Source organism: Antrostomus carolinensis, unplaced genomic scaffold, assembly GCF_000700745.2.
Source record: "Antrostomus carolinensis isolate BGI_N321 unplaced genomic scaffold, ASM70074v2 scaffold25744, whole genome shotgun sequence".
Classification (NCBI taxonomy): Eukaryota; Metazoa; Chordata; class Aves; order Caprimulgiformes; family Caprimulgidae; genus Antrostomus; species Antrostomus carolinensis.
This window is the reverse complement of record NW_010309105.1, coordinates 65,471-91,100: the sequence shown is the minus strand read 5'-3', so window position 1 is coordinate 91,100 and position 25,630 is coordinate 65,471. Positions and strand designations below refer to the sequence as shown.

General features: G+C 43.1%; 1 protein-coding gene across 1 annotated transcript in view; it reads left to right on the top strand.

Moving 5' to 3' along the window:
- TRMT61A (tRNA methyltransferase 61A) overlaps positions 1–16,901 on the top strand; it is a 19,955-nt gene extending 3,054 nt beyond the window's left edge. Inside the window, exons 2-3 of the mRNA XM_010166005.1 lie at positions 6,416–6,682; positions 16,217–16,901. Coding sequence (XP_010164307.1) covers positions 6,416–6,682; positions 16,217–16,545 — 596 coding nt within the window. The 3' untranslated portion in view covers positions 16,546–16,901. The remainder of the gene's footprint in view (positions 1–6,415; positions 6,683–16,216) is intronic.
- The last annotated feature ends 8,729 nt before the right edge of the window (positions 16,902–25,630 follow it).

The window sequence follows — 25,630 nt, the reverse complement described above, 5'->3', positions numbered from 1 at the left end:
CCCTGGTGAGACCTGAACAAGTGTCTGTCCTAGCCCTCTAAATTGCTCAGGGAATGCAGTACAGCACCGTGAAACCTCATTTAATCTGATAAATCTCAGAACTATTTTGGCTTCGATGGAGCATTGTATTTAGACAAAATGTAATTTAGTCAAAAGTACTGTAACCACCATCCCAGTGATCCTGCAGCATTCAACAAAATCAGACTCACATGAGCAAAAACGTTAATTGGATTTTTCGTTTCTCTTCAGCTAAGTCCCAAATTAAAAATTGCTAAACCCTATTCATTGCCACACAGCAATGGGTTTCTGAGGTCACAGGCTCGGTTTCTGAAGGCTGAGAACAGTATTGTGGGTTCTCATGGTTTCTGTGTGGAGGAGTAATGAGAGCTGCTGGCCAGCCTTACACTAGAGCTTCTTAAAAACAATTATGAATTTCCAAACTCACAGCCCGGGTATAGATTTTGTTAAGAGTACACTCATTAAAAATCAATGAGGACTTAATGATTAATGGATGCTCAATAAATGATTAATAGTTTATTGTGGAGTCCCAGCAAGTCAGCTGTGTGCTTATGACTCCTCTCTGAAGTGCTTCTAGACCTTATGACAAATACTGCTCATGTCTTTAACAATTTCTATAAATCTATCTTTAGTGTAAAGTACAGACCAAAGTTTCTAAGTGTTAATTTGATTTTTTGGAATGTACTTGTACTAATTAAGTCTCTGTTTTATGATGTCTCCCTATCTACCTCTTAGCAGCTGTTCAGGTTAGAGTGAGATAAGAATTCCAAAACCTGATCCCTATATAGCACCTTTTGAAGTGTAAGAAAGGCCTCATCAGTACAAACGTTGGAGAGCACAGTATTCTCTTGACATACAAAAGACCTGAACCAAACTGTGGCCACATGAGACATCACTCTAATGTATTCAGACTTGTGGCTGACCTGCAGCTGATGAGGAATGCTGTTCATACCCTAAAGCGTTAGTTTCCAGACTTTCTAGACTCATTTTCATCTTATCATTTCACTTGACCACCACGTGCATTTCTCATGTCGCTCTGAACTTAACAATTTTATGTCCATTCACAGAAAATCCCTCCCTAGAGTACTCTGACTCTTGAATCTCTAAGGAAAAAATATTTTCAGTCTTCACATTCCCATTCCTTTTGTAGGCAGTGCCATCCTTGAAAACTTCCCTACTGCCCTTCCCCCAACTCCTCAGTCTGGTCAGTGAGCAGTGGCCCTCTCTGACTTCCAGCCTGCTGCCCAAAATGCCTATTTCAGTGTGGTGTCCACAACGGATAGGCAGGAGAAAGAGCTAATCTTCTGTAAAGGGAACTTCTTGATTTGCTGTTCCTCTTTGAGCTACCAGCTCATCTCCTTGAAACGCTTTCCCTCCCTCTCCTCCCCCCTCTCTCTGTCCCTGCTCTTGCTGTCTCTCACCTCTGCCACCATGATTTGTGCCCTTGACTATCTTCACAGTAAGGTCTTTGGGCTAGTTTCTGTCAAATGCTTAATATCTCTTCATATATTTGCTAAAAATTATTAGTGATTCTCCTGTTACATAAAAGTATCATGTACAGTGAGCAGTCTTTCCGTGTTTGGTGCTTCTTGACAGATATTAGCTGTGCAGTTGTTAGCTCTGTCCAAAGATTAATTTTCCTTTGGTTTTGAGGCCCCTTCCGTTCTCATGTCTGACTCATGACCTATCGTCTTACTTGCTAGATCTAAGTGGCGTAGCTAGGAGACAAATACAGCAACACTGTCATTGTTTGGTTGTATTTACTTATTTTAGAATATCTTAGGTAGCCACATTTTGCAGCAGAAACTTCAGTTCTATTAAAATGTTACTAGATTTTGTATTGACTCAGTATTAAGTAATTCTCTGCATAGTTTTCACTTTTCCTCTTTTCAAGAAATGAACCTGTGTATGCAGTTAGGAGCTTCTTCAGCTTTATTGCAAAATACATTTGCTTATGCACTGCTGTAAACATCTATACATTCTAAATCACAATTTGCAGTTCCTTTTTTAAAAAGAAGCACCCATGATGAGAAATTTTTAGGGAAGACAAGATAAGCTATAGCCTGTAATGAGGAAATATAGTGGAACACAGAATCAGGTCACTTATGTTTGTACCATGGGTGGGATTCCAGGAGGTTAGACAAATATCCCTTGCAATTAGAAAAGAAGACTGAACTAAAACAGTGTAAAAACAGACTCTCTTATTCAGTTATTGGTCAAGTGCTGTGCTAGGTGGTGTGGCTACACTCCTGTTTCTCATGACGGTGTTCTGATGTGTATCTATAGTGTATTGAAATAGCACGTTATTTTTGAACAGCTCAGATGTTGTCCACTGCAGCTTTGAAAAAGTGAGAAACTGTCTTAGCGTGGACATTGTCTCAAGATGGCTGAGGTGTGTGGAGGCTTCTCTGTGGAAAACTTGAATAAGTAGAGAGTGAGAAGAACAGATCTGTTTGAGGTCAGGGGAATGATCAGGGAGTTCATCTGATCAATACTTTCTTGTCTGGAAATCAGAATGACGTATCAGGAGGTGCTGAGCTAGAGTGTTTCATCTGGGTGTCCACTTGTTAGGATTGAAATTCTTCTAAACCTGTAGCGTTTTCCTTGTCTTGGGAGAGGGCAGAAACACTCCCCTGAACTTAAATGTATCTGGGAAGAACAGAATGTGCTTTAAGCCTCCAAAAGAAGGGAAGGATACTACATTGGTCTGCAGGGTCATTAGCCACCTGACTCGTGGTCTTAACACAGGATCTTAATTCATGCCTTTGGACTGAGGTGGACAACTTTGCTAGTCTACATGCTGATGTCCTACATGGTGCCTCTTCCTCAGATTATGAGCTTTGAGTATGGCACACTGGGGAATCTGTGTTGTCTCATTCAGTGCCTGCAGTGGAGATGTCTCCTTTTTGACTTGGGTGTTTAGGATCACGGAACAGTCAATGTAAAAGAGCAGCACATTTTCCAAAGGCATTAGCAGTGACCTAAGTGCTCACCTAAGTGAGCTCTCAAACAGCAGCTGTGGTGTTAAGAATGTCTTCAGTACAGTTTGAATTATCATTGTTATACCTCTCTTCTGTATAGTCCGTTCATGATTAATACACTCTAGTTAAATGGGCATTGTCCTGTGCTAGAGAGCAAACCGTTTCTAAAGCTATTTATAGTGCAGACTGACAGAAAGGCAAGCATTCTGCTGTTGAAGTTATAAACTGTATGTGTTCTAGAAACTGTCTTTTGCTTTCTAGGCCAAATCAGGAACATAGGCATTTCACTGCACCCATGTGAGAATGAAAATCTAGCAAGTCCATCCAGTTCTTAACTTGTCTTTTCTGATACAAAATGCTAATTTTGAGCATTCATTTTTTTGGCTTGTTTGTATACAGGTAATTCAGCTCTGATACTTCAGGTTTGGTAGATTCCAGTTGTGTTTCAGTGGTGCTCCTTGTGTTTTGCTGCTTCCCTGACTGATTCTCTATCGTGCTAAGGATGCCGTTCATTTCTCAAGGAAACCTGAACCTGACTAGAACTTATTCCACAATGGTGCCTAAGGCACTTTGAGTCACATTTTGCTGAATTCTGCTTTTTTCAGTAGTGATTTTGAAGTAAGGACAGACAGAAATTGAAAAGGAATTGAGAAGGTGGCAGGAGGGCTCAAATGTTGGATGTTGCAGATTTGCAGGGGACAAGGTGAATATAAACATTCATTTCCCCTTCTGCAACATCAGAGAAACATAGGGCTGAACCCCTGCCTTCTGTAGACAGTGCTGATTGGACTTTAGGGGTTGTGGTGAGTATGGACTCATGCTGAACTGCCAGACCCTCATGTTCTTAACGAATCACATCAAGTGTGCTGAACTATCAGGCACATGAGAGTTGAGGGTCTTCATCATTTCACAGGACTGGGTTCCCAGTCTCTTCAAGAAGAGATTGTACAATGGCGAGTGATTCATAACCATCTTGTTCTTTGTTTCCTGTAGTTTTGAGAGTGTTGTCATGGAGAAGGCAGGCAGCATCTTCAGAAATACTCTCATTAATGATGTTGGTGTGACAGAAGTTGATGTTAAAATGGGATACATATGTATTATTCTCATGTTTGTGGTAGCCAGTCAACAATAAATAATTCCTGGCAACCTAGTGTAACAAAAACTCAATCCATAATGTGCCTGCAAGTGGTAACTTCCAACATCCTGGTTTTAGTTCAGGGTTTGGCTTGGAGTGTTTGTTAATAAAAAGAGAGTACCAGAAAATAAGCCAAAATTCGTCATGAATTTTCCTAGGAAGGAGATAAACAGTATCTTCTGTGGTGTTTTTAAGAGCAAATTTAAAAGGAAAGTGATTAAAAATGTAAAAGAATATGAACAAGGAAACTGGATACGTGCACAAGCTGCCTCTCTCTGCTGCTGACAGCCCAGCTGTGCTGACAGGCCTTATGTTCACCCCTTTAGATTAGCAGAGAAAGATGAAGAAAGTGTGTAATGTTACCCATTTGAGAAGTAAAATAATTAGATTCAGTCAGTTTGCAAAAGTTCTCAGTTGTGCAATCTCACCTTCTGGCATGAAATGTAACGGCAAAATTTCAGTCATTTTAGCATCCTGTGAACAATGGTTCCCTACTCTTGTCATTAAAAATAAATGCTATTTCTTTTCTATGCACATCTATCACTGAGTTTTCACAACCACATGGCTACTGTGCCACGTTGCTGCTTTTGACCAGGGGAAATTTTATGTTGGCATTTAGAGCCTAGGGCTGCCACGACCAGATAGTTTTTCATGTGTGCTCCTGTAAGTGTCTTTTGCCTTTTGTTTGCTTTATTTTAATACTGGCATGAAAGCATGGATTTTCACTTCAAATGTGTGTGTCACAGTTTCTCTCATCCCCTGGACCTCTCTGAGGCCAGTGCTGGAGTCTGTAGGTCCTTCCTCCCCATCTAATCTGCCCCATTAAAGCTGGGGGGAGGGTGCCAGTCTGCCTGTTGGGGTCAGAGCCCTCTCAGAGGGAAGCAGAGGAGCACTGGGTTGATCCGGTGGCTAACACGGGCCCTCAGCTCTGTTTACAGTCTGAATGGCTCCCCTTTCAGAGCTGTCGGATTAAATACGGTGCCAAGACAATGCTTCTCCCCTTATGTGACTAGAGGGCAAGAACCTTGGATCCTCAGTAACCTCTGACTTCCTGTACGCTTATGGAAAGTATTGCTCCAATTAAGCAGCTGTACCAGCCCCTGTGTCCTCTAATTAATTTCCTTTCTACTAGTTTTTGAGCTTTTTCCACCACTGCTGTACTTCAGCTTCTGTCCTTTAGAAGTTTTTTTAAGATTTATGTTAGTTGAAAGAACTTGCTTCAGGCTGAAACATAGAAGATAGCTTGAAATAGATTTTCTTTCTACAGGAGAAATATGTTCCAAGTACAGAATTATAAATCAATAAACACAGATAATTTGAAGTTGCTGTGGGCTTTTGAGTTTGGGGGGGTTATTCTGCTAAATGCCACTTGAGTGAGTAATTTGCAATGTGAATTGGTATATGGGTGTTTTCTTCAGTGAAAACGTTGGTTATTAGTCATTTATCTATTTCATACACCAATGGATCATTTCAAATAAGTTTCCTAAATTATCAAATTAAAACGGGGAGAAAGGTCTGTGTCTTAATAGTTAGTCCCTGGTTGTACATTGTAATTGTACTAATAGACAATTTCAGGTATGTGATGAATCTCATTAGACTTCGTTAAGATTGTGTAGGCCTGTATGTATGTAAGTCATCTGTGGAATCAGGGCGTTTGGCCAGTGTGACTGCAGAGACCCCAAAAGCCTTAGTTTTGGATAATTCCAGTGGGTGTTGAGGATGGTCAGTGTCTCTTAAAGAGGCCTCAGCAAATACTCCATGTCCCGAAGGCCATTTGTTTGCATGGATATCAATAGTCTTTTCAAGCATGGACCCTTGCCAACATCTCTTCTTTGTTTTAATGAAGTATAAGGTTTTGAAAATACTGTTAAAATTTGCCACCTTCTCTTTTTACCCTAGAAGAGTCTGGCACTTTGAGAAAAACTCTCTGATTAATTTCCCTGAATTTTTCCTGTCACATTTGCTTCCTTGTGTTCCCTTGTGGTGCTTGTTATGATAGCTGACCCTTGGCATTATTCTTCCACTCCAGGGAGGTAGGACAGGTCCTGAGTTTGCCAGATTTTTAATTAGGGCTTTGTGGACCCTGAAGACTGTTTCCTAGGTCATTTAGTCCCTCTCTCCTTGTGAAGGAAGGACTGTTCTCTTTTAGTAGTTTAACCAATGGTTTCTCTTCATTTGGGTTTTGAGTAAGTGTTCCAAGCAGGAGGACTAATGGAGAAGACCTTTGTTCTAATGTTTAGCATTGTCAAAAGGCATTTAATGAGCTGTTTGTCTTTTCCAGGTACGGGCAGCGGATCCCTCTCCCATGCTCTCATCAGGACAGTGGCTCCCACAGGGCACCTGTACACAGTGGAGTTCCACCAACAGAGGGCTGAGAAGGCCCGGGAGGAGTTTCGGGAGCATGGTGTGGAGCATCTGGTCACCGTCACCAACCAGGATGTCTGCAAAAATGGGTTTGGTGTGTCAAATATTGCAGACGCCGTGTTCCTGGATATTCCGTCTCCATGGGAAGCCATAGGGCACGCAAAGTCAGCGTTAAAAGCTGAAGGTAACTGCACTTTTCTCTCTCTGCTCAGGAAGCACCGTGCATGCACACATCTCTGCCATTGAGCCATACGCCAGACCTGCTCCCTTCCATTGTGTCATCACTGTTCTCAAATGTCAAAGTCTCTAGGCATTTCTATAGGCAGAAAAACCTTCAAAAGAGGTCTTCAGTTTACAGTTGAAGATTTGAAAGGAGAACAACAACTTTTTCCTACAGGCCTGTGCTAGCTGCTACAATTAGCATGGGCAGTTTATAAAAACCCCTTTGAACCTTTGTCAAGTGCATTTTGCTAGATCTGAGGTGTGTGGGAAGCAGCAGTAACAATAAATGCTGAAAGCAAATTTCTTTGGCAATTCAGTGGAAAGGTGTTTGTGTAAAAGGTGTTCAGACACACTTCACATCAATCTTTGCAGAGTTGGACCTATTTAACAGAACACCCCACCAATAATGTTAAAATGTGGTTATACTTAAAGATCCTTGCCAATTTCTGCCTTAAATCTTGGAGCTAATAAGTTTGCTATTGGTGCAGTAGGAATGGAACATAAAGGCTGTTTCAGCTTATGCCAGTTATTCCAGGATGGTGACAGCAAGTGAGAACTGTTGTTGAAGTATTGAATGGATTTCATCAGTTTATTATAAATCTTTTCTCTGTTGAAAAATAAGCTTCAGTGAATAAATCATTCTTTTATCCTGGAATAAGTTTTCCCCTAATTAATGTCATACTAGTGTGGATCTGAACTAACTTGTGCCACATCACTTCCATCTACAAAAGTGACTTTTCTGATCGAGAGAGTATGGAGTGCTGAACAGTGACTATGCTGGGACATGATTTTAGTAAAACTTGATAATGTGCCAAGGCTTTTCTTTGTTAAAATATGTAATCCCAGGCCTGACTTCAAGCAAATTGCTAGGTCTTTGTGAAATCACAGGATTTAAGCTTGTTCTTAAAGGTCACTGAATATGCATTACCTTGCTGAGTCAGTCCTGACCCAGCTGTTAGGCTACCTCAGCTTCTACTGAAAGTTTTCTAGAAAGCTTTCCAATACCAATATAACACATGCTTTCTTTAAAAAGTGCATAAATAAAGAGAGACTTGTTAGCACTCTGTGCCTGCAAGGGTTACAGCTCAGTTTGTAGCTGCTTTCCAGTGTGTCCTGAGAAGAAAATAATTTTCACTGCACTGTACGATGCCCTTCCCATGCTCAAATTATCTAATCTAGTGAGCACAACACTCAGCTGACTTCCCAGCTTAGAAGGCGCTGCATTGCGCAGACCAATTTGAATTATTTAAGTGGTGCATGTTTAGAATACTAAGCAGAGCTGCTTGAACAGTTCCAAATCTTAAATCCTTGTCTTACTCCAGCATTTGAAATCCTAGAAAAGGTATTACAGTCCCAAACTGGCCATACCATCTGGCTGTACTTTTCTGTGCTATGCTACAAGGTTACATCTGCTTAGGCAGTGTAAATAATACTTTAAAATCCCACATTTTTGTGTTTATGAAGTGGCATCATGCGCTTTACGGAGCAGTCAGAAGGCAAAGTTGCTGATCCTTGATGCAGTTTTTGCTGCAAACAGCCACCGGTGTCTGAGATCTAGTATTGGTCTAAGGCTCATCTTTGGGGTTTCGTAGTACCTGGCTGAGCCAGGGGCATTTTTTTATTTTGCATATAAACAAAAGTTGTTTTTCTTTTTCATATAAAACAGAATTGGTCGCAGTAGCAATAGGTGCAAACTTACACACATTTCTCTTTTGTTCCAAATCACGTGGGTGGTTTTGTTGTGGGTTTTTTTTTTTACTGCTGTAAAATCTAAAATATGATAGAAGGGTATCTGTAACTGTTTTCTACCACAGGCAGACTATTTTATAGTGCTCCTTTGTTTTGTTTTCAAATAGTTAAAGCTCTTCTGCAGTAAGAACAGCCTGTGCACATACTGCTGGTGTTCACCGCCGTTCCAGGGGTTAGTATAGAGATAAAGCATCACTGGAGAAAAGGAGTCGTTCCACTCTTTTCCCTCCACACCCACTCTCTCACATCTGGACAGGGTCACGTTTGAACCGTTCACACTGTGTGTTTTATTGTGATGTGCCGTGCAAACATTGCAGCTGGACTGCCAGATAGTGGTAATTTATTCCCTAAAGTCTTCAGGGACTTCGAATGAAATCAGAGCTAAGCAAATCCAATATATAGCATCAGCTCACCTCCTCCTTAAAACCACAGTGTTCATTCTAGAGTTCAGGTGAGACAGTATGTAAGAGAGAGCTCTTAACCTTAACAAAACCTTATCAAATCAGTGTTTTCTCTCCTACTTAAGCTCAAGATCCTGAATAGTTGCAGCTCCTAGTAGGCTGAGTGTTAATGATCCTCTACAGAGTACATTTATCACTGACGTTATGCCTTGCAGTATGCGGTAAATACACTTCTTACAGTAGCTTGGCCTCCCCTTTAAAGCACTGCCAGCCTCTGAAGAGCTAAAAGAATAAAATGGCACAGCAGGTTTGTGACTAGAAGGTTCTTGTTCTCTGATGCTGTGCCGTGCCGACGTTCACGCCTGCATCTCAGCTGAGCTGCACCCTTGTGTGCTGATTTCACCAGCCACACTTTCAGCAGAAATGCTGCTTGTGATACCTCTCAGGCACTGCTGCACTGCAGAACTTGCTTTCATTTCCAGACCTGCACTGTTTTTCTTTTGCAGCATCTGCTGATTAATGCTTTTCTATAATCATAGCTGCTCTTCCTAATATCTGACCTTGGTGGTTTTTGCAAAGTTTCTGTTAACCCCTTCAGGCTAAGTCTTAAAAAAAATGAAGAAAATTTTAAAATTGCGAGGTAACAAAAATATCCTCAACATTCTACAGTTCTTAAATTCCCTGAAACTTTTGATTCACAGTCATCTCACAGCTGAATACTGCAGTGCCTTGAATATAATTCTGCACCCACTGACTTTCATATATCATAGAATCCTAGAATAGCTTGGTTGGAAAAGACCATTACGATCATCTAGTCCAACCGTGAACCCGGCATTGCCAAGTACCACAGGTACCACATCTACACGTCCTTTAAATACCTCCAGGGATGGTGACTCCACCACTTCCCTGGGCAGCCTGTTCCAATACTTGACAACCCTTTCAGAGAAGAATTTTTTCCTAATATCCAACCTAAACCTCCCTTGGTGCAATTTAAGGCCATTCCCTCTTGTCCTATCACTTGTTATCTGGGAGAAGAGACCAACACCCTCCTCACTACACCCTCCTTTCCGGGAGTTGTAGAGAGCAATATTTCTTTTTTGTCTATTTCTTCCAAGACCATGGAAGATGAGGCAGAAACCCATTTGTACATTAATTTTCATACAGTTTTTAAATTTTCAGGTAGGGAGATGGAAAAATACAGCCATATATTAGGTTGGATTTGCCTCTTGCTTATAAATCAGTTCTTGGTGATGTTTAAATTAACAGTCTGAGTCACAAACTTATTAAAACCACTCCTCTTTTATTTCCTTTCTTTTAAAGATTTTATTCTTAAATTCAGACTTGCTACTCCCTTGAGCATCATAAAGCCCCTAAATCATGAGTTTGTCCAATTGTGATCCTTGAGGTATCACCTGAATCAGGTAACATGGTGCTGTCAGGTCTCCCCCCAGATCTCTGCAGGGAAAATTCTCTCTGAACATCTCCTCTGCATTTCCTGCCATCACAGAAGCCCTTCAGAAGTCCTCTGCTCTTTGTAGTAGTGGTTGGTTTTCATTTCCAAAGGCCTATATTGGTTTCATTTGTACACAGTGGATTTAAAACAGGTCTTGTTTGCATTTTTTTCCCCTTAACATAGCCATTGATTGTTGTCCTAACCTGCCAGGTTTGGTTATTACAGATGCTGTATAAAAGAATAAATAATATCTCATCCTCCCAGTAGCCTGTGGTGCAGGTAAGGCAGTGCCTGGTAGTTCATTTCAATTTTCATTTGGGCTTGCCTGCCTCCTCCCCTGAGCTTTCAGAGAATACCACGTCCATGGAGAAAGTCTCACTGGTTACTTTTCTTGAGCCTCAGAGGTTATTCATGGTCCCGTTTTTAAACCAACCAGGTGTGGCTTTGAGGAGCAGCTGAAATCCCTGGCCACAAGTCTCACCCATGTGGTATCTGGGTAGGGAGTACCCCAGCTGAGTCAACCTGAGAAGAGGGCAGTGACATGAAGGCTAATGTTGTTTGGGCTCAGGCTGCCTCAGGAACGCACAGGGAATGCGTTAGGGCAGGAAGTGGAGCCTGACAGTCTAGCATGCTGTCTAGACTGTCCTCCTCCACCCATGCAGGTGGTACTCAAGTCGGTATCAACGCTTCTCATGTCCCCAGGAGATTGTTTTGGAATAAATGGATGAAGCAATAGGTGCTGACTAAAATGTCAGCACCAGCCTTTGCTAGTGTGGTACCTGCTTTGATTCAAAGGAAAATTAACTCAAAGTGAGGTTGAAGATCCACAAACTGGCTTTAAATTGAAGGATAGCCTCTCAACATTGAAGGGTCATCTGGTCTGCTGCAAAGCTGCCCCACTAGGATCTAGGACCGGGTGCTAACCTGCAAAGCAGCTTCACCTGCTCCCCAAGCACTGGCTGTTCTCTGAGCCGTGGAGGGCATTGACCTAGCTCCGCTCTGTCAGGGACTGGTAGGTCAGGTGGACACGATGGGCCTGGCCTGAAGCAGAAAAGATTCTCTCACATGTCAGGAGTCAAGCAGAAGGATTCCTGCCTCGTAATCCATGCTGTGGGATGCCGGCCAAAGCTGTTAGCCTTTATACAGTTTGTAGGAAGTAGTTTAGGATGAAAGGATCCTTAAAGGAAGTTGTTAGGTTTTCTTCCCCAATTTGAAGCCAACTGATTTTTTAACTTTGTTGTTGCATGCTTTTGCCAGCTCATAACAGTGAGCAGGAATCCTTTTGAAGGATGCACCTACAAATGTAGAGGTTAAGGTCACATTTGCAGAAAATCACATCAAGCTCCTATTAATGAGCTGGCAAGTGATTTGAAGAAAATTTTCTTTTCTGAATCGTAAAACATCATTTAATTTCTTCCAGCAGCCAAATTGTCTAATTCCACTTGTCAGGGAAGCTACATCAAATCGCCCACGAGCACACTCACTCAAAGGACGTTCTGTCCCCCTTTACAGAGGCAATATTTTTAGTGTCCTACGAGCACAGAGTAAATGCCACAGTGATGCTGCTCAGTGACTCTCCTGCCTCGCCCCTACATAATGATAATGCCTGTGTGATTTTTTTTTTTCCTTCCATGAGATCTTTGTAATGTACTCTTCCAATTATGACAATGCACAGAAGTCCCAAAGCCCAGAGCTGTGTTCTTTTGCCAGAGATAAAAATGCTGTCTTGTATTCTTTACATCATGGAATAATTTCTAAAATTACAGGCCTTTTTTCCTGGAACGTAATGGTGCTGCACTATGTACGTTCTTTTCTCATCTTCTGAATAATATTGGGATGATGAAACAACCTGTCAGAGCACTTGTCACACGTACTATAACCTGCAGAAGTGAGAGCACATAACTTTGACATGTTTTCTGTGTCATAAGCATGCACTGGAGTTCTTGTCAATTGGGTAGCACTGCCAGGTTTTCCATACTTGAAACTTAATGCAGTTTTTAGCTAAATGGAACTGGTACAGGTGTCAGTCCTTGCTCAGACAAACCAGAAACAAAATTGTTGGAGTTGCCCAGGAATGTACCAGGAACTGCTTGTGAAGGAGGAGCAACTTGCAAGGCACAGACCTCTTTGTAAAGATGCAAGGGTATGTTCCTTGATTATTAATTAGATACTGTCTGTTCAGTATTTTAAAATGTACAGTGCTATGTGGATGCAAATCTTCTCTTTCATTTCCCCCTTCCCTTCAGCTCTCTTCTCCATTAGAGAGAGACAACTCCAGTCTGAATTGTACTTCGGATTTCATATCTTCTCGACCCTATTGCTGGTTACAATGACTGCCAGGACTGTGTGGGCTTGTTCCAGCCTACAGGTTTGGGAGATTTAACCTCTCCATTAAATGTTTCAAACTAACTCACTCCCTGTAAAATGGAAGGTAGAAAAAAAAAAATAAGTCTTTCATACGGTCTCATTATTCTCTTCTCCTCAACTGTAGCACTTGTCAGATGCATTATACATGAATAAACACATTTTTAGACAGCTCTTCAGATCAAAAAGCTCACACAGCTTCCCAATGTGAACAGGATTAATCTCAGATAATTACTATATCAATTTATGATGACACACAGATCTCATTAAACAAATTTAGGAACGGTAGCTTTCCTAAAAGGAGAGCTCTGAAAGAACACAAACTCGGTTTGTACTAAAAAATTTCTGTTCAGTTGTTTTCACTGCTCTCTAGTCTAGTCCACCCCTTTGTGATCCACAGACAAAGCAGTGTGCCCCAGCAAGTGGAGAGGGAGGGAGTACAGCGAGGGAGGGAGTACACATCTTTTCTTCATTCATTAAGGAATCCTTGGCATGGCAGGAGAAAGCAATGCATATTCAAGTTGTTTAAGCCCTAAATGCCTCTTGATATCTAAAGGACAAGAGGACTCTTAGACAATCTGAGAATTGTGAATGCTGAAGTCTAGATTTATATCTGTTTGGTGATGATGATTGAAAGAGTGTTGCCTAGCTGGGAATCAGCGGGGGTACAGAGGGCAGCCCACAGCGTGGAGAATTCAGAAGCATCTGGTCTGTTGAGGATGGTGGTGTCTCTGCTCCTAGAACAGAAGAGCATGTCCTACCAAGTGCTGGTTTTCTGCTGCTCAGAGTCCACTTTTTTTTGGATGGTCTAAACACCAAGGCAATTGAAGCTTCCCATATCCTCGTATTTTAGATGAACTTTTGCAGTCTGGAATTGCAATTTCATTTTTGCCTTCCAGCCTTCTGCTAATTGCAGCTTTCCAGTCTTCTCTTAATATCTGCTTAATCAAACAAGTCCAGCCTGTAAGTCACATCTTGCCTGCCCAACGATGTATACAGGAAAAAGCAGAGGAGACCTCTCTCCCACTCGTTAGAATCCGTAAAGACAGATGCTTTGTGGTTTTGCTTCTAAGCTATTTGTAGGTGTATTTATTTGAGAGGCATATATAGTAATAACCAGAACAATAGGTACGAAGGGGAGAAAGTGAAATTGGCAGGACTGCTGAAATGCTCTCAGATGTATGGAATACCAGCTGTTTCGCTGTTTTCTCACTCTTCATACCTGAGAAACCCTCAGCCGTGCAGTAAGAAAAGTAACATTATTTTTTGCACTTCCCCTTTGGATATTAGCTATTGCAAGCAAGAGCTTTCTTCCCTACCAAGCAGCTTGAAAGCCCATTTTCTGTAACCCTACTTCCCCAAGCAGTCTGCTTTGCAAGGAGGCAGTCTGATAAATCATCACCAAGTTTGGTGTTGACATGCTGTACTCAGCTGATCATCCCGAGGCGAAATGAAGGGTGCTCTGCCTTTAATTGAAGGCTTGACAAGAACCGTAGGTGGCTCTGCAGCTTGTATGGCAACAGCTGTGTGCAGCCTTCTTAGTTTTTCACTGTAAATCTAGAGCATGTGAATTCGAAAGCCTAAACATATCTTGAAACCCTTGTAGTCAGAAGAAATAAGAACAGACTTACTGTAAATGTATTTCCCTTTTTTATTGCAATTTAAAGCAACAGAAACAAAAGCCTGAATGAAATAGTAGAAAGTCTCTAGCCTCCCTGCAAATTCCTGCTCTGCAGACAAAGAGTTATTGTGAACTGACCTTTAGCGAAGTTGGACATTTGTTCAGTTCCCTTTCAATAAGACTATAACATCTTTCTTTATATCGTATGTGCATCATAGTAGCTTTCTAATTATGTAACAGACATTTCTTCTTGAGCTTTTCTCTTTTACATCTACAAACATGGTAGAAGTGTGTGCTGCCTTGGCCAGAAAAGATTAGCTGTCTCATTCAGAATCACTTTGGTAGCCCTGGCCGTGCTGATGAACGTATAAATCTAATTTCGTGGGAGCTAGCAGACTGGGTGTGCAATTAAATTGGCATCAACAGAGTTGGTTAATAATGGCACATACCCACATTAATTTTGCAGGTGATTATTAGATTTGTTTTTTAATTGTCACTCCAGAGAATTACTTGTCCAGGGTACTTTGTTCTGAAGATGCATGATAAGAACCCCTGGCTGTGGAGACTTTATTTCAGGACTAAAATTAAATCATACTTAGTTTATGGTGGATTAATGGTCATGGAAAGTGTTCTTCTCCAGTCAGTACCCAGCACATCATTGCTGCACAGTAACTGGAGTGCTACGGGGACGCTTTCGGACCTGATGCTTTCTTTTATTAGAAATGTGACTTTAGAAACAAAAAAGGAAAAAAAAGGGGGGTTTGAGATAAAGCAGGCTTCATGTAGTCCCAGCATAGCCTCTATTTTTAGCAGGGTGCTTTGCTCTCACTTGCACGGGTTCTTTAACTACTTAGACAACTCGTGTTGGAAGGCTTGACTCTGAGCCTGGGAGAGAACTGGGAAGGAATGCAAATCAAGTCAGCAGGCATTTCCATCTACTTGTACCAAGTAAAACAATAGCTGAAGCTGCGTTGCCCAGTGTTCCTTCCCCCAGCACAAAAGCTTTTCAGGAAGGGCAGTTGTCTTGTGGGACACTGTGTCCTGGGTGAAAGCACATGCCCTGGCTTTATGGCAGTGTCCTTATAATTCTTTGATCTCATTTGGCTGTGGCTTTTCAGAGTAAATCTGAACCATTCTGTTCTCAGCTGTTAAGGTGACATTGTAGCAGGCAGAAAGTTGTAGGGGGCCTGTTAATACTCTGTATTTAGAATCAAAAATCTGATCTGTGCACAGACAAGGAGACAAGTGTTAGTTTATCACTTAAAAGTCCCATCCTAGAGTTCTGAAGCATTTGCTGTAAAACTGCCTGATGTGATATCCAGCAAACTTTAAAGCTCAGGAGACATGCTAGTCAGCTTGACTAAAGGGGTGAAGCCTTAACAGCGCTCCATCTATGGCCTGGAGAGATCACTTTATTCTGTACACACATACCATCGTTCTCAAATAAACACAGCCGCTTTTGTCAGGGTGTGTGTGCACGCACGCTTCTGTTCTAATGAGGGCAACTGTACAGTGTGTGGAGAATGACTTTGGCTTTGTGTGGGTGCCAACTTCAGTTCGGTGCCTCAGTCCAGAATAGTGGATAGTGATTCCAAAAGAGTCGCTGCTCTAAAGGGATCAACTTTAACAGTTTTATCATGAGCAAATGTGGTGGGCAACGCTGGATTTGGAAGATGAATGAATTTGCTGTTGCAATTTTTAAAGGGTCTGAAGCATCTTGTGGAGTCGTCAATGTTTGATTTTGTGCTGACACTTTAAACCTGCAGAGTTGCCTCATGGGGTTTTTCTCAAAGAATGTTTTCACTTTGTCTGTATAATAGTAATTCTATGTGCATCTGGGAGAATTTGAAAAAAGATAAGAAGTGCTCCATTTTGGTTTTTGCCCTCTTTTCCTGTCTCATTTTGCAGGTGGCCGCATCTGCTCTTTCTCCCCCTGCATTGAACAAGTCCAAAGAACCTGCCTAGTGATGGAAGAATATGGTTTTACAGAGATCAACACCTTGGAAATTCTGCTCCGAGTGTACAATGTAAAGACAATTAGCTTGCAAATCCCTGACCTTGGAAAAGCAGCTGAGGATAATTCTAGCACTGGCTTTGACAGCAGCAACCCATCAAACCAAGGTAGTCTGTGCGCTAATCCGCAGCAAGGAACTGTGCAGTTCAAAAGCGGCGTGCCACTCAGGGAGATGGTCGGTCACACTGGGTACCTGACCTTTGCCACCAAGAGCCTTTTTTAGTACATGTTGAGTTTGTGCAGTTTGAAGTGGTTTGTGTGTTTGTGTATGTTTTCTGTTTTCATGGTTCTTTTTTGTAGGGCATCCAAATTTTTACTTGTCAGGGAATTCCATATATAGTCAGATTTGGTTGGAATATGCTTTGTTTAAATAGCACACAAGCATTAACCAGAGCAGCAGCAAGGGAATGTTGAAACTTTGGAATGGTGTTCCACTTACCGTCAGAAAGAAGATAAATTAATAGTGAATGGCTGTTCACTGGAATGTGCAGAATAAAGATCCCTCCCAATAAGAAAGCTAAACAGACAGCACACTAATTGCAAACAAGTTGGATTTTTTCCTACTCTTCTCTGAATTACTTTCCCAGGTTTATGTTTTTATTTTTTTCTAGCACCACTAGACAGAGTTTTTTTAACTTCTCTAGTGTCTCTGTTGCTCTTAGGCATGTGAAAGTGCCCACTTGCTTCATTTTAGATAGGAAAAGCTCAGTCAGAAGAAGGAAGTCCACAAAATGTGGAAAAAGGGCCTGGCCACTTGGGAGGAATATAGGGACATTGTCAAGAGTATGTAGGGATGCAACAAGGAAGGCCAAGGCTTGCTTGGAATTAAATCTAAAGGGTGGGTGTCAAGAGGATGGGACCAGACTCTTCAGTGGTGGCCAGTGACAGGACAAGGGACAGTGGGCACAAACTGGAACACAGGAGGTTCCACTTAAACATGAGGGAAAACTTCTTTACTGTGAGGGTGCCAGAGCACTGGGACAGGCTGCCCAGAGAGGGTGTGGAGTCTCCTTCTCTGGAGATGTTCAAAACCCACCTGGATGCTGTCCTGTGCAACTTGCTCTGGGTGAACCTGCTTTGGCAGGGGGGTTGGACTAGATGATCTCCTGAGGTCCCTTCCAACCCCCACCATTCTGTGATTCTGTGAAAGTTTTGAGGCCATAGGTTGCTGTGATCAGCCAACACGACTGATCACAGAATTAGTGTTTCCTTGGAATGGTGTTTTGCTGCACAGAGAATTATTGGCAGCGCTCAGGAACACAACCTCTTACTCCATTGCAGGCTGGCATCTGCAAATCATTTAGATTACACAGAGGTTGAAGAAGTGTGCTAATTGTTGGATTTGGTTTAAAAGAGTTTATTGGGCTCATAAGTTTGTAGTAGGAATTTGGACCTGGATTCGTACTGTAGTCTTCTGATTGATTATCCACTTTCATAGTTGATTAATCCACTGTGAAAATTCACTGAACAGCTGGTTAGTGGTATCAGAACACCCCTTTGTAAGTGGTACATCTGAGGTTCCGTTTGTTTGGTGTTTTGTGTGCATTACGGTGTGTTATCCTCCTGCAGTTGAGTGACAGAAAGATTGCTGTTGGCAGGATTTCTGTCTCCGAATTGCAACAACAATGCAAACTTAGTAAAAGCCTCAACCAGCTTTATTAATTAATTACGTTTTCAGACCATTTACTCTTTGGTCTTCCATACAAAGCTGGTGGGTGTGATGAACTATTTAAGTACTGGATTAAATTTTGTACTTACAGATTAAAAGAATTATGTAAATTTTTAAAGTTCTGTCTTTTTTTTTTTTTTTAATGAATTCACAAATATTTTAATTCCAGCCACTAGTACTGTCTCTGGAAGCGTTTAGCTGTGCCTTGCATTCGCTACCTGAATATATTGAGTGCTGTGTAAGAAAAATAACCATTCATAAACTGCTGCCTGAACATTTGGACCTGATATCCCTCCCCCATTCTGGACAGAAATAAACAAAGCTAAGCTTTTAACGTGTTATAGCAGAACGCTAATCCATAACGGTTTAAAGAAAGCTCAACCGATCACGACAGCAAAGATAAACTGTTGAGCAGATTAAAGGCAGAAAGCAATTCTGTTGAACTAAATCAGTTATGTAAGTTGGCCTACAACTGTAGTGTTTCTCCAGAAATTATGTGAAAGTTCTCTTCCTGCTGCTGTTAACGTGCTCCAGAAAGGCTGACGGGAAACTGCTGCCACTGGGTGCAGGGTTTGGTATTACAGTGGCACGCTTGTGTGTGCTTAAACCATCCCCCTAGAACTGCGGCTGAGGTACTGACAGGAATCAGAAGGAAGGACGGAGAAATACAACATTAATTCTTACAAGGTTGTTCTTAACTTCCTTCGAGCTGTTTCTCACTCTCTAACAAGTGGGATCCCCAAGCTTCACCAGGGATAATTCCAGCCCTAGACTTGATTCTTTTTTCCTGACAGACCTGACTTTAAAATAGCGTAGCATTTAAACAGGATTAAAGAGGAACAAAGTCACATTTCTGTCCTACAAATAGATGTGCAATGGAAATAGCGATGTGTCTTCATGGAGTTTGAAACAAGGCTGATGCCTTTTTGCCTACAAAGCCTGATTCAAAACCCCTTGAAATAAACCACTGACTTTGCACGGTCCCATATTGATTTGATCCCCGCTGAGGAAGGGCAAGCATTGCGTAAGAGGAGAAGGATTTCATTTCTGTCTTTGCAATATTAAAAAGGCTTCTGTGTTTTTGTTGCCAATCACAGCCATGGCCAGCAGCACCACACCGCTTCCTGCTGTGGCTTTGTTGTCAGGGTCACAGGGAGGATCCCACACTGTCCAGCGAGGACGGTACTGTGCTGCCAGAACCGTGCAGTGTTTAATTCTGCTTATGATCACCTGTGTTTTACATTCTGGCTACATTCTCTGCCAAAAGTGGTAAATCAGAAACGGGTCTTGCCTGCCACGCTGGAGGAATCTGCCTGGGCCATGCTTTCAGAGACTAATTTCTCCTTTTAATAAGTTTTAGTCTTCAGTCTGGAATGAAACATCACTTCTTCCTGCCCTGACACCATTTGGTCACACATTGGCAGGCTGCACATTTTTGTTGCTGCCGTGCTTTTGGATCCCTCAGTTGTTGTGGACCAGCAACAGTACTCAGGTCTGCCCAACAGCCAGGTTCGGCTTGTCCCGTTGTGCTCCATGCCCTACAAGCTAGCGTGGAGAGCAGTCTTAGACACCTTGCAACCTACGAGGCCAACAGTCATGACTAAGATGAGGCTTGTGAAACACTTGAAAGCTCTGCTGCTGCTCACTGTTTACCTGTGCTTTAATTAAAGCATTACAGATCTCTATCTCATTGTGGTTGTTTCCTGCTTGCCTGTTAGTACAACACTGTTTTCCTCTGAAGAAGATGTGACCATAAATCCTGCTTGAGAACCTTAAAGGGGTAAAGTAGCAAGCATGCTAGGAACTCGCTCTTCTGCTTAATTTCCTGCTCTGTCTTCTTCTTAGGTACTTTAGGATACGTGATGGTGAGGAGATGGTTCTTCCCGGGAAGTGTTCCAGAGATGAGGGTTCTGGTTCACGCTCACTCCCTGGGGAGTACATCTGTGCTCCATTAGTCCTGGTCAACTGGATGACTGCGGAAGTCATGGTGACCTAGAAAGGAGGAGAGGTCTGGAGATCCAGTGAGCCTAGATCTACTTGTAAATACCAGCATGCATCCCAGCAGGGTCTGCATCATTAGGTGGGTGAGTGCACTGGGCAACCCATGTGTTCATGCCTTTCCAGGTTCCTTCTAGACAGAGACTGGAGAAAACTGTGCCCTCCTGGGCTGCAGTTCAATGGTGTTCAGTGCCCCCAGCTCATCTCTGATGCCAGAGGGAGCAGTGCAGGCTCGGAAAAGGAGAGCTGAGAAACGCTGGGCTCTTGGAATCTTGGCTTCTGCTTGCCGAAATACAAGAGAAGCACAAGAGGAGCAAAGTGGGAGAGTCAGCATTGCATAACCATGATGTTACACCAAAGGTAGGTGCAGCTGACTAGTCAAAAGGGGGAAGGGGGTGACGCTAGTACCAGATAGTTCTGTCTGTGTCACCATGAGGGAAAGTGTTTACGTGCTGCTGGCCTCTCAAGTGCTCCTGAGGAAATATGTTGTTCATATGCCAAAAGAGGAGAGCCAGATTGTGTTATTTCCTTTCTCCCTACATGACAGCTTCTGAACTGGAATGAATCTGCATCAGTATCAACACAGAGAACAAAGAAACCTTGAATTAAATAGTCAAATAAAAATAATCCTCCTCACTGGTATCCAGCCTTTTACCTGCATATCTTGCCCAGGAGCTCTGTGTCCTTTTGTAGGCTGTTAGGACGTGCTGTTCTCCTCTGCCGGAGGCCAACAGCTTTGAACTCTGAGGTTAGCTGCCTGATACGCTGATAGAAATAAAAGCAGAAGCCAGCTGGGAACACTGGCCTGTGGGGCATCTCACTGTACCTGCGTGTTTCTACCTGGCTGCTAAGGTGGATCACCTACAGCTGTGCTTCCCTTGCCGTGGAGCAGTCCCTTCCTGTCATCTCCCGCCTCTTGCCCTCAAACCCAAGGCTGTCAGACGTACTGCTAGCCTGCACCAGCTCTTCCTGGTGCTCTGAGGTGTCTCAGATGGCACAGCCAGGTTTTTGGCAGAGGAAGGCATTTTCCTCTTCTCTTTACGGGCCTGCAAGGTGGGGAGAAAGGCTATTTTTTGCCACCCTGTCAGGACACACAGCCGCAGAGGCTCTGCAGGCACTGCTGCTGCAAGGTGCTGTGGTGAGAAGCCGCCCGAGTGCTCCTGACCCCAGGCACCCTGTGGAGAGCGATGTGCTCCATGGCAACAGCACAGCATCCTACAAGCCACTGAAGACCTCAGCTTTTAAGTTATTTCGGTGGGGGCTGAGTGGGTTGATGCTAAATATCGTATTCCTTTATAGTGCTTAAGAGGGCAATTGGCATGAATGGTTCCAGTGGAGCTGTGGAGAAGCTCTCCCCAGGGGTCCAGGTAGCTGCAGGAAATGTCAGAGACCAGGACCGAGTGAATTCCGGGCTACTGCTCCCAGAGGTGCTGGCTGAGCAGTCAAAGCTGCGTACGTAGAGGAAGGAGCTTTTTCAGTGTTTCCATCTTTTTCTGATCACGTCAATCCTGATTCAGCACAAAGCCCATGTGCATGACTAGTGATCTAGGGGAAACTTGCTTTAGCAGCCTCCCTTTGTATTAGGCACTGTGCAGGAGGGGAAGTCTGCAGTGGGATTTTCCTCTCTCTTCTGTTGCTTTGGGGGGGCTGTAGTCCCCCCTCTTTCCTTGAGTCAAAAGTACATTAGCAATAGTTACCCCAACACGGGTGTCTGGGACTCGGCGTCGCTGGTCCCTGGGCATGTGGAATCACAGTCCATGATGCCAAAATATTCTAAGCCAGATGTTACTCCACTTGGGGAGGTGAGGAAGATTATGAGATTGTAGGCTCTGTGGTACATTTTACATTGGTCCCCCATGCCCTTAGAAATTGTCCATAAAGGACTATTTAAGAATAATTTTAAAAATCAAGAGCCATCTATTCCTAGGAATTAGCTGGATGTGAGAACCAAATCTGCTTGGAGGAAGAAGTGGAAGAAACAGCAGCAAGGTAGAGAATGATTTCTGGGAGAAGGCTCCTCCTTTCCTGGCCTTTTGCAACCAAGAGACAATTCCCCAGAAGGTTCCAGTTGCTCCCCTTAAAAGCTGTGGATCAGACATGCTCATTAGTCAGGATGTCAGTTCAATCAGGCTGTCTTAACAAGGCGTGTAGGCTGGGATCTACAACTGATGGAGTGGAAAGGAGGGAGGGAGAGAAAAAGAGATTTTAAAGCATCTGCATTCAGTTCAACCTGTTGGATTACACATGTCATGCTTTAGAGTAGTCTAAATTATCTTAGCAAAATACATAATATATGTAATACAGAGTCACCTGCTTCAATCCATTACTGGTCAAGAGCCACCTGCTTCAATCCATTACTGGTCAAGAGCATGGGACAAGGAAGAGATTTGATTACTTGTGTTGAGAAAACAGGTTTAACTAAGACACCAGTTGCTGTTTCTGCATGTTCTTTTACTGTGTTTTTCTGTCTCCTGTCAGATAAGGTAGAAACATTTAAGAAAATGGATAATACTTGAGTGGAATATATACCCCACAAGCACACAAAGCTTCACAGATAGGAGGCTGATTTCCAGTTTTTACCACTCAGTGCTCCCAGGAGGATCCTTCATTGTCAGCATTTCCTCATTGATCTTAGCAGCACTTTAAAGAGAGAGGAAAAATGCCCTTTTTCAGCCAAGAGAGCAGATACTCAGGTAGTTATGGCTGATTACCAGCCTGTGGACACATGTCAGAGCAAGGGCAACAGCATTGGACTCCTTAAGGATTTCTTACACAGACTATAAATGGGGCTGGATTTATCTTCCACATGATAAATTTCCATGTGAGACATGATTTCTGCTTCATAAGGAAACTGTTCCTCATCTCTCATGCAGTTTGATTTTAATCATGCAAACATTTACTCAGGGAGAGGAAGGGATTTGTAAAATGGCTGCAGCAGGAGATGGAAGTACCCACTGCTGTTGTGAGAGCACGGTGGTCTCCACATTAGGGAGCTGCTGGCTGCTTAAAGAAAGAGCAGATTTCTCAAAGAAGGTAAAAGGATTTCATGCCTCAGCTCCTACTGACTTTTCTTACTCATTTATTTCTGTGGGATTTCAGCACAACTCCCCTGATGACCTGGGCCCTGGTTGCACAGGCTTCTTTGGGAATTGCACAGCACCACGCTCGTTTTAAAGGCTCAGGCATAAGGGGATTGTGCAAGTCAGTAGCAGGATGGAAAACAGGACCTGATGTCCCAAATCTTCCCTCTGCTAGAAGGGTTACAGCTCCTTCCTAAATAACGGTGCTCTCCTAATGCTAAGCCAGAATCTCCTCCAGAGCAAAGCTGTTCCTGCTCTCACGTGGCAGCATCTCATTGCCCACAAGTTTTTCCAGTACCTGGATGCAAATATAGTGAGATAATGTTCACCGCATCACAGCTCATTACCAAATCAGAGCATGCAGCCATATCAATGCTTAATGATTTTCTGAAACTTTAATTCATTTTACTCTGTAGCCATTTTCATTAATTAGCTGGATTAATTTTATACAGATTAAAAATGTAAGTTGATCTCTTTGAAACAGAAAAGTGGCATTTTCAAATCTATATTCTATCCCGAGCCTATAAATACATCTGCCTCATAGAAATCAGCTGTTTATGGCTGATCTTATAGCAGAGAGGATGACTCAAAGAGGCTTATGCGCCGCATTGTTTTTATCAGAGCTGAAAAAAACCCTTCCAAATTCCCTGTGAATTAGAAGGATCAGTGACTATAGATAGAGCCTGTACTTCTCCCCTGCCAGATGAAACGTGGCACTGGTTTCGGATAGTCCGGATCCAACAGTCACCCTAGCAGCAGATAGTCACATCTTGTTGTCCTTTTACAGAATACCAGCCAGCATTTGATTTCCTCGAGTATAAATCAACAAAGCAGAATTAGGCTGCTAATTGGTCAAAATGCCACACAACCAGTGGTTTCCTCTCACCCTGCCCCACTTTGTTGTAGAGCATCTGAGAGTGGTTGAATTAAATTTTACACTTCAAAGTAATATTAAAAGACCATGAGCAAGGCTGCAGAGCCACCCATGCAAAAAGCTAGGGAATCAACAAGAATTAAGGCACTTTCTGAAGTCATTAGTTGTAGGATAAATAAGGCTAAGTTCCAGGATAAGGAGCGGAGGGTAGAGGTCCTACTTGGGTCTCCCAGGAGTATAGAGGTCACGAGTGGCATCTCAGTGTCTGTGCTGGTACTTGTGCAGCCCAATGTCAGTATAAATGAGCTGGAAAAAGGGCTGAGCAGTCAGCCGAGGAGGTCTGCTGATGGCACAAAGTTATTTATGGCAGTAAGGAGGGGGACGGGTTGTAAAGAACTACAGAAAGATTTTACAAGTGAGTCCTTCTCATGAATGACTGACTGGGCAATAAAGTGCAGGTGAAACTCAGTGTAGATAAATGCAAAGGGCTACCAGGGTGAGGGGAAGGGGGGCAACCCTGTTGGGAAGTGTGAGCTGATGGGTACCGGGTGTTGGGGCTGCAGAACAGAGAGAGAAGCTCAGCACTCGGCAGCAGCTCACACCTTTAGCTGCTCCAGGCTGAGCAACACCACTGAGAGAAGCACCATCATCCTTTGAGGCAGGGACAAGCTTACTCCTTTTTGGAGGCTTGTGATAAACCTCCTAGTAGAGCGTGACTACATGGAGCTAATCTAGGAGCTTCTCAAAGGTCCCTCTGCACCTTCCTGTCAGTGGCTGTCTAAAGCTCTGTGACACTTCCCAAAACATGTAATGGCTGCTTGCTGCAAGTCAGAGTCAAGTTCCAGTTGTGTTTTCAACCACAGAAATAAGATTTAGATTGCAACACTCCAGTGGTTCTTAACAGCACATTTGCCCACTTGTCAGGTGGGAGGTTTTTATTATGACTTTGTTTCCTAAACATTTGAAAGCCTTTGAAAAGCAGAGGGCTTGCTCAGCTGTGTCCATAAACATTCAAATTATTCTTGACTTGTTTTCTACCCTGTATTAATCCTCAGAGTATGTGTGTTACTGTTCAGCAAGTGCAGCAGTCCTGTGAGACCGATGATAGAAGAAGCCTCCTACCTGCAGCACAGCCTGGGGAGCTAAGCCTCCTGGCTCCCATGCCTCAATTTGTGATGAACCAAAGATCATGACTTTCAAATTCCTTGTTTAAACTCCATTCCACCCCGAAAACAAGGACAACAACCACCGCAGCACCAGGAAGGGCACTGCCAAGTAGTACCTTTGGTTGCAGTAACTGATGGAGAGCTGGGCAACCCTCCTTGTCCTGCACCCCTCAGCCCATCACCTGCACCAGGGATTGGGCTGCAGGCTGCAGCAGGGACCAGCCCTGTTCCCCTGCCAGGCAGCTCGAGCGACCTTGGGAGATGGCACAGTTCAACAGCAGCTGTTTGTTTTACAGGCATTAGGATTTTACCAGGAGTTGTAAGAGGCAGCTCTCTGCCTTGGGAACAGGCGATGCAGCAAACGCTGGTGACAGCGCTCGCCCCTGTAAGGCACCGTGCAGCTGTGGGGAGTAGCTGTCTCACTGCTCCTGCTCATGGCTGCCCATGGCACGTCAACTTTTCTGACTACTACTGAGCCCAACTCTTCCACTTTGTTTGGGGAAAAAAAATGCAATAAACAC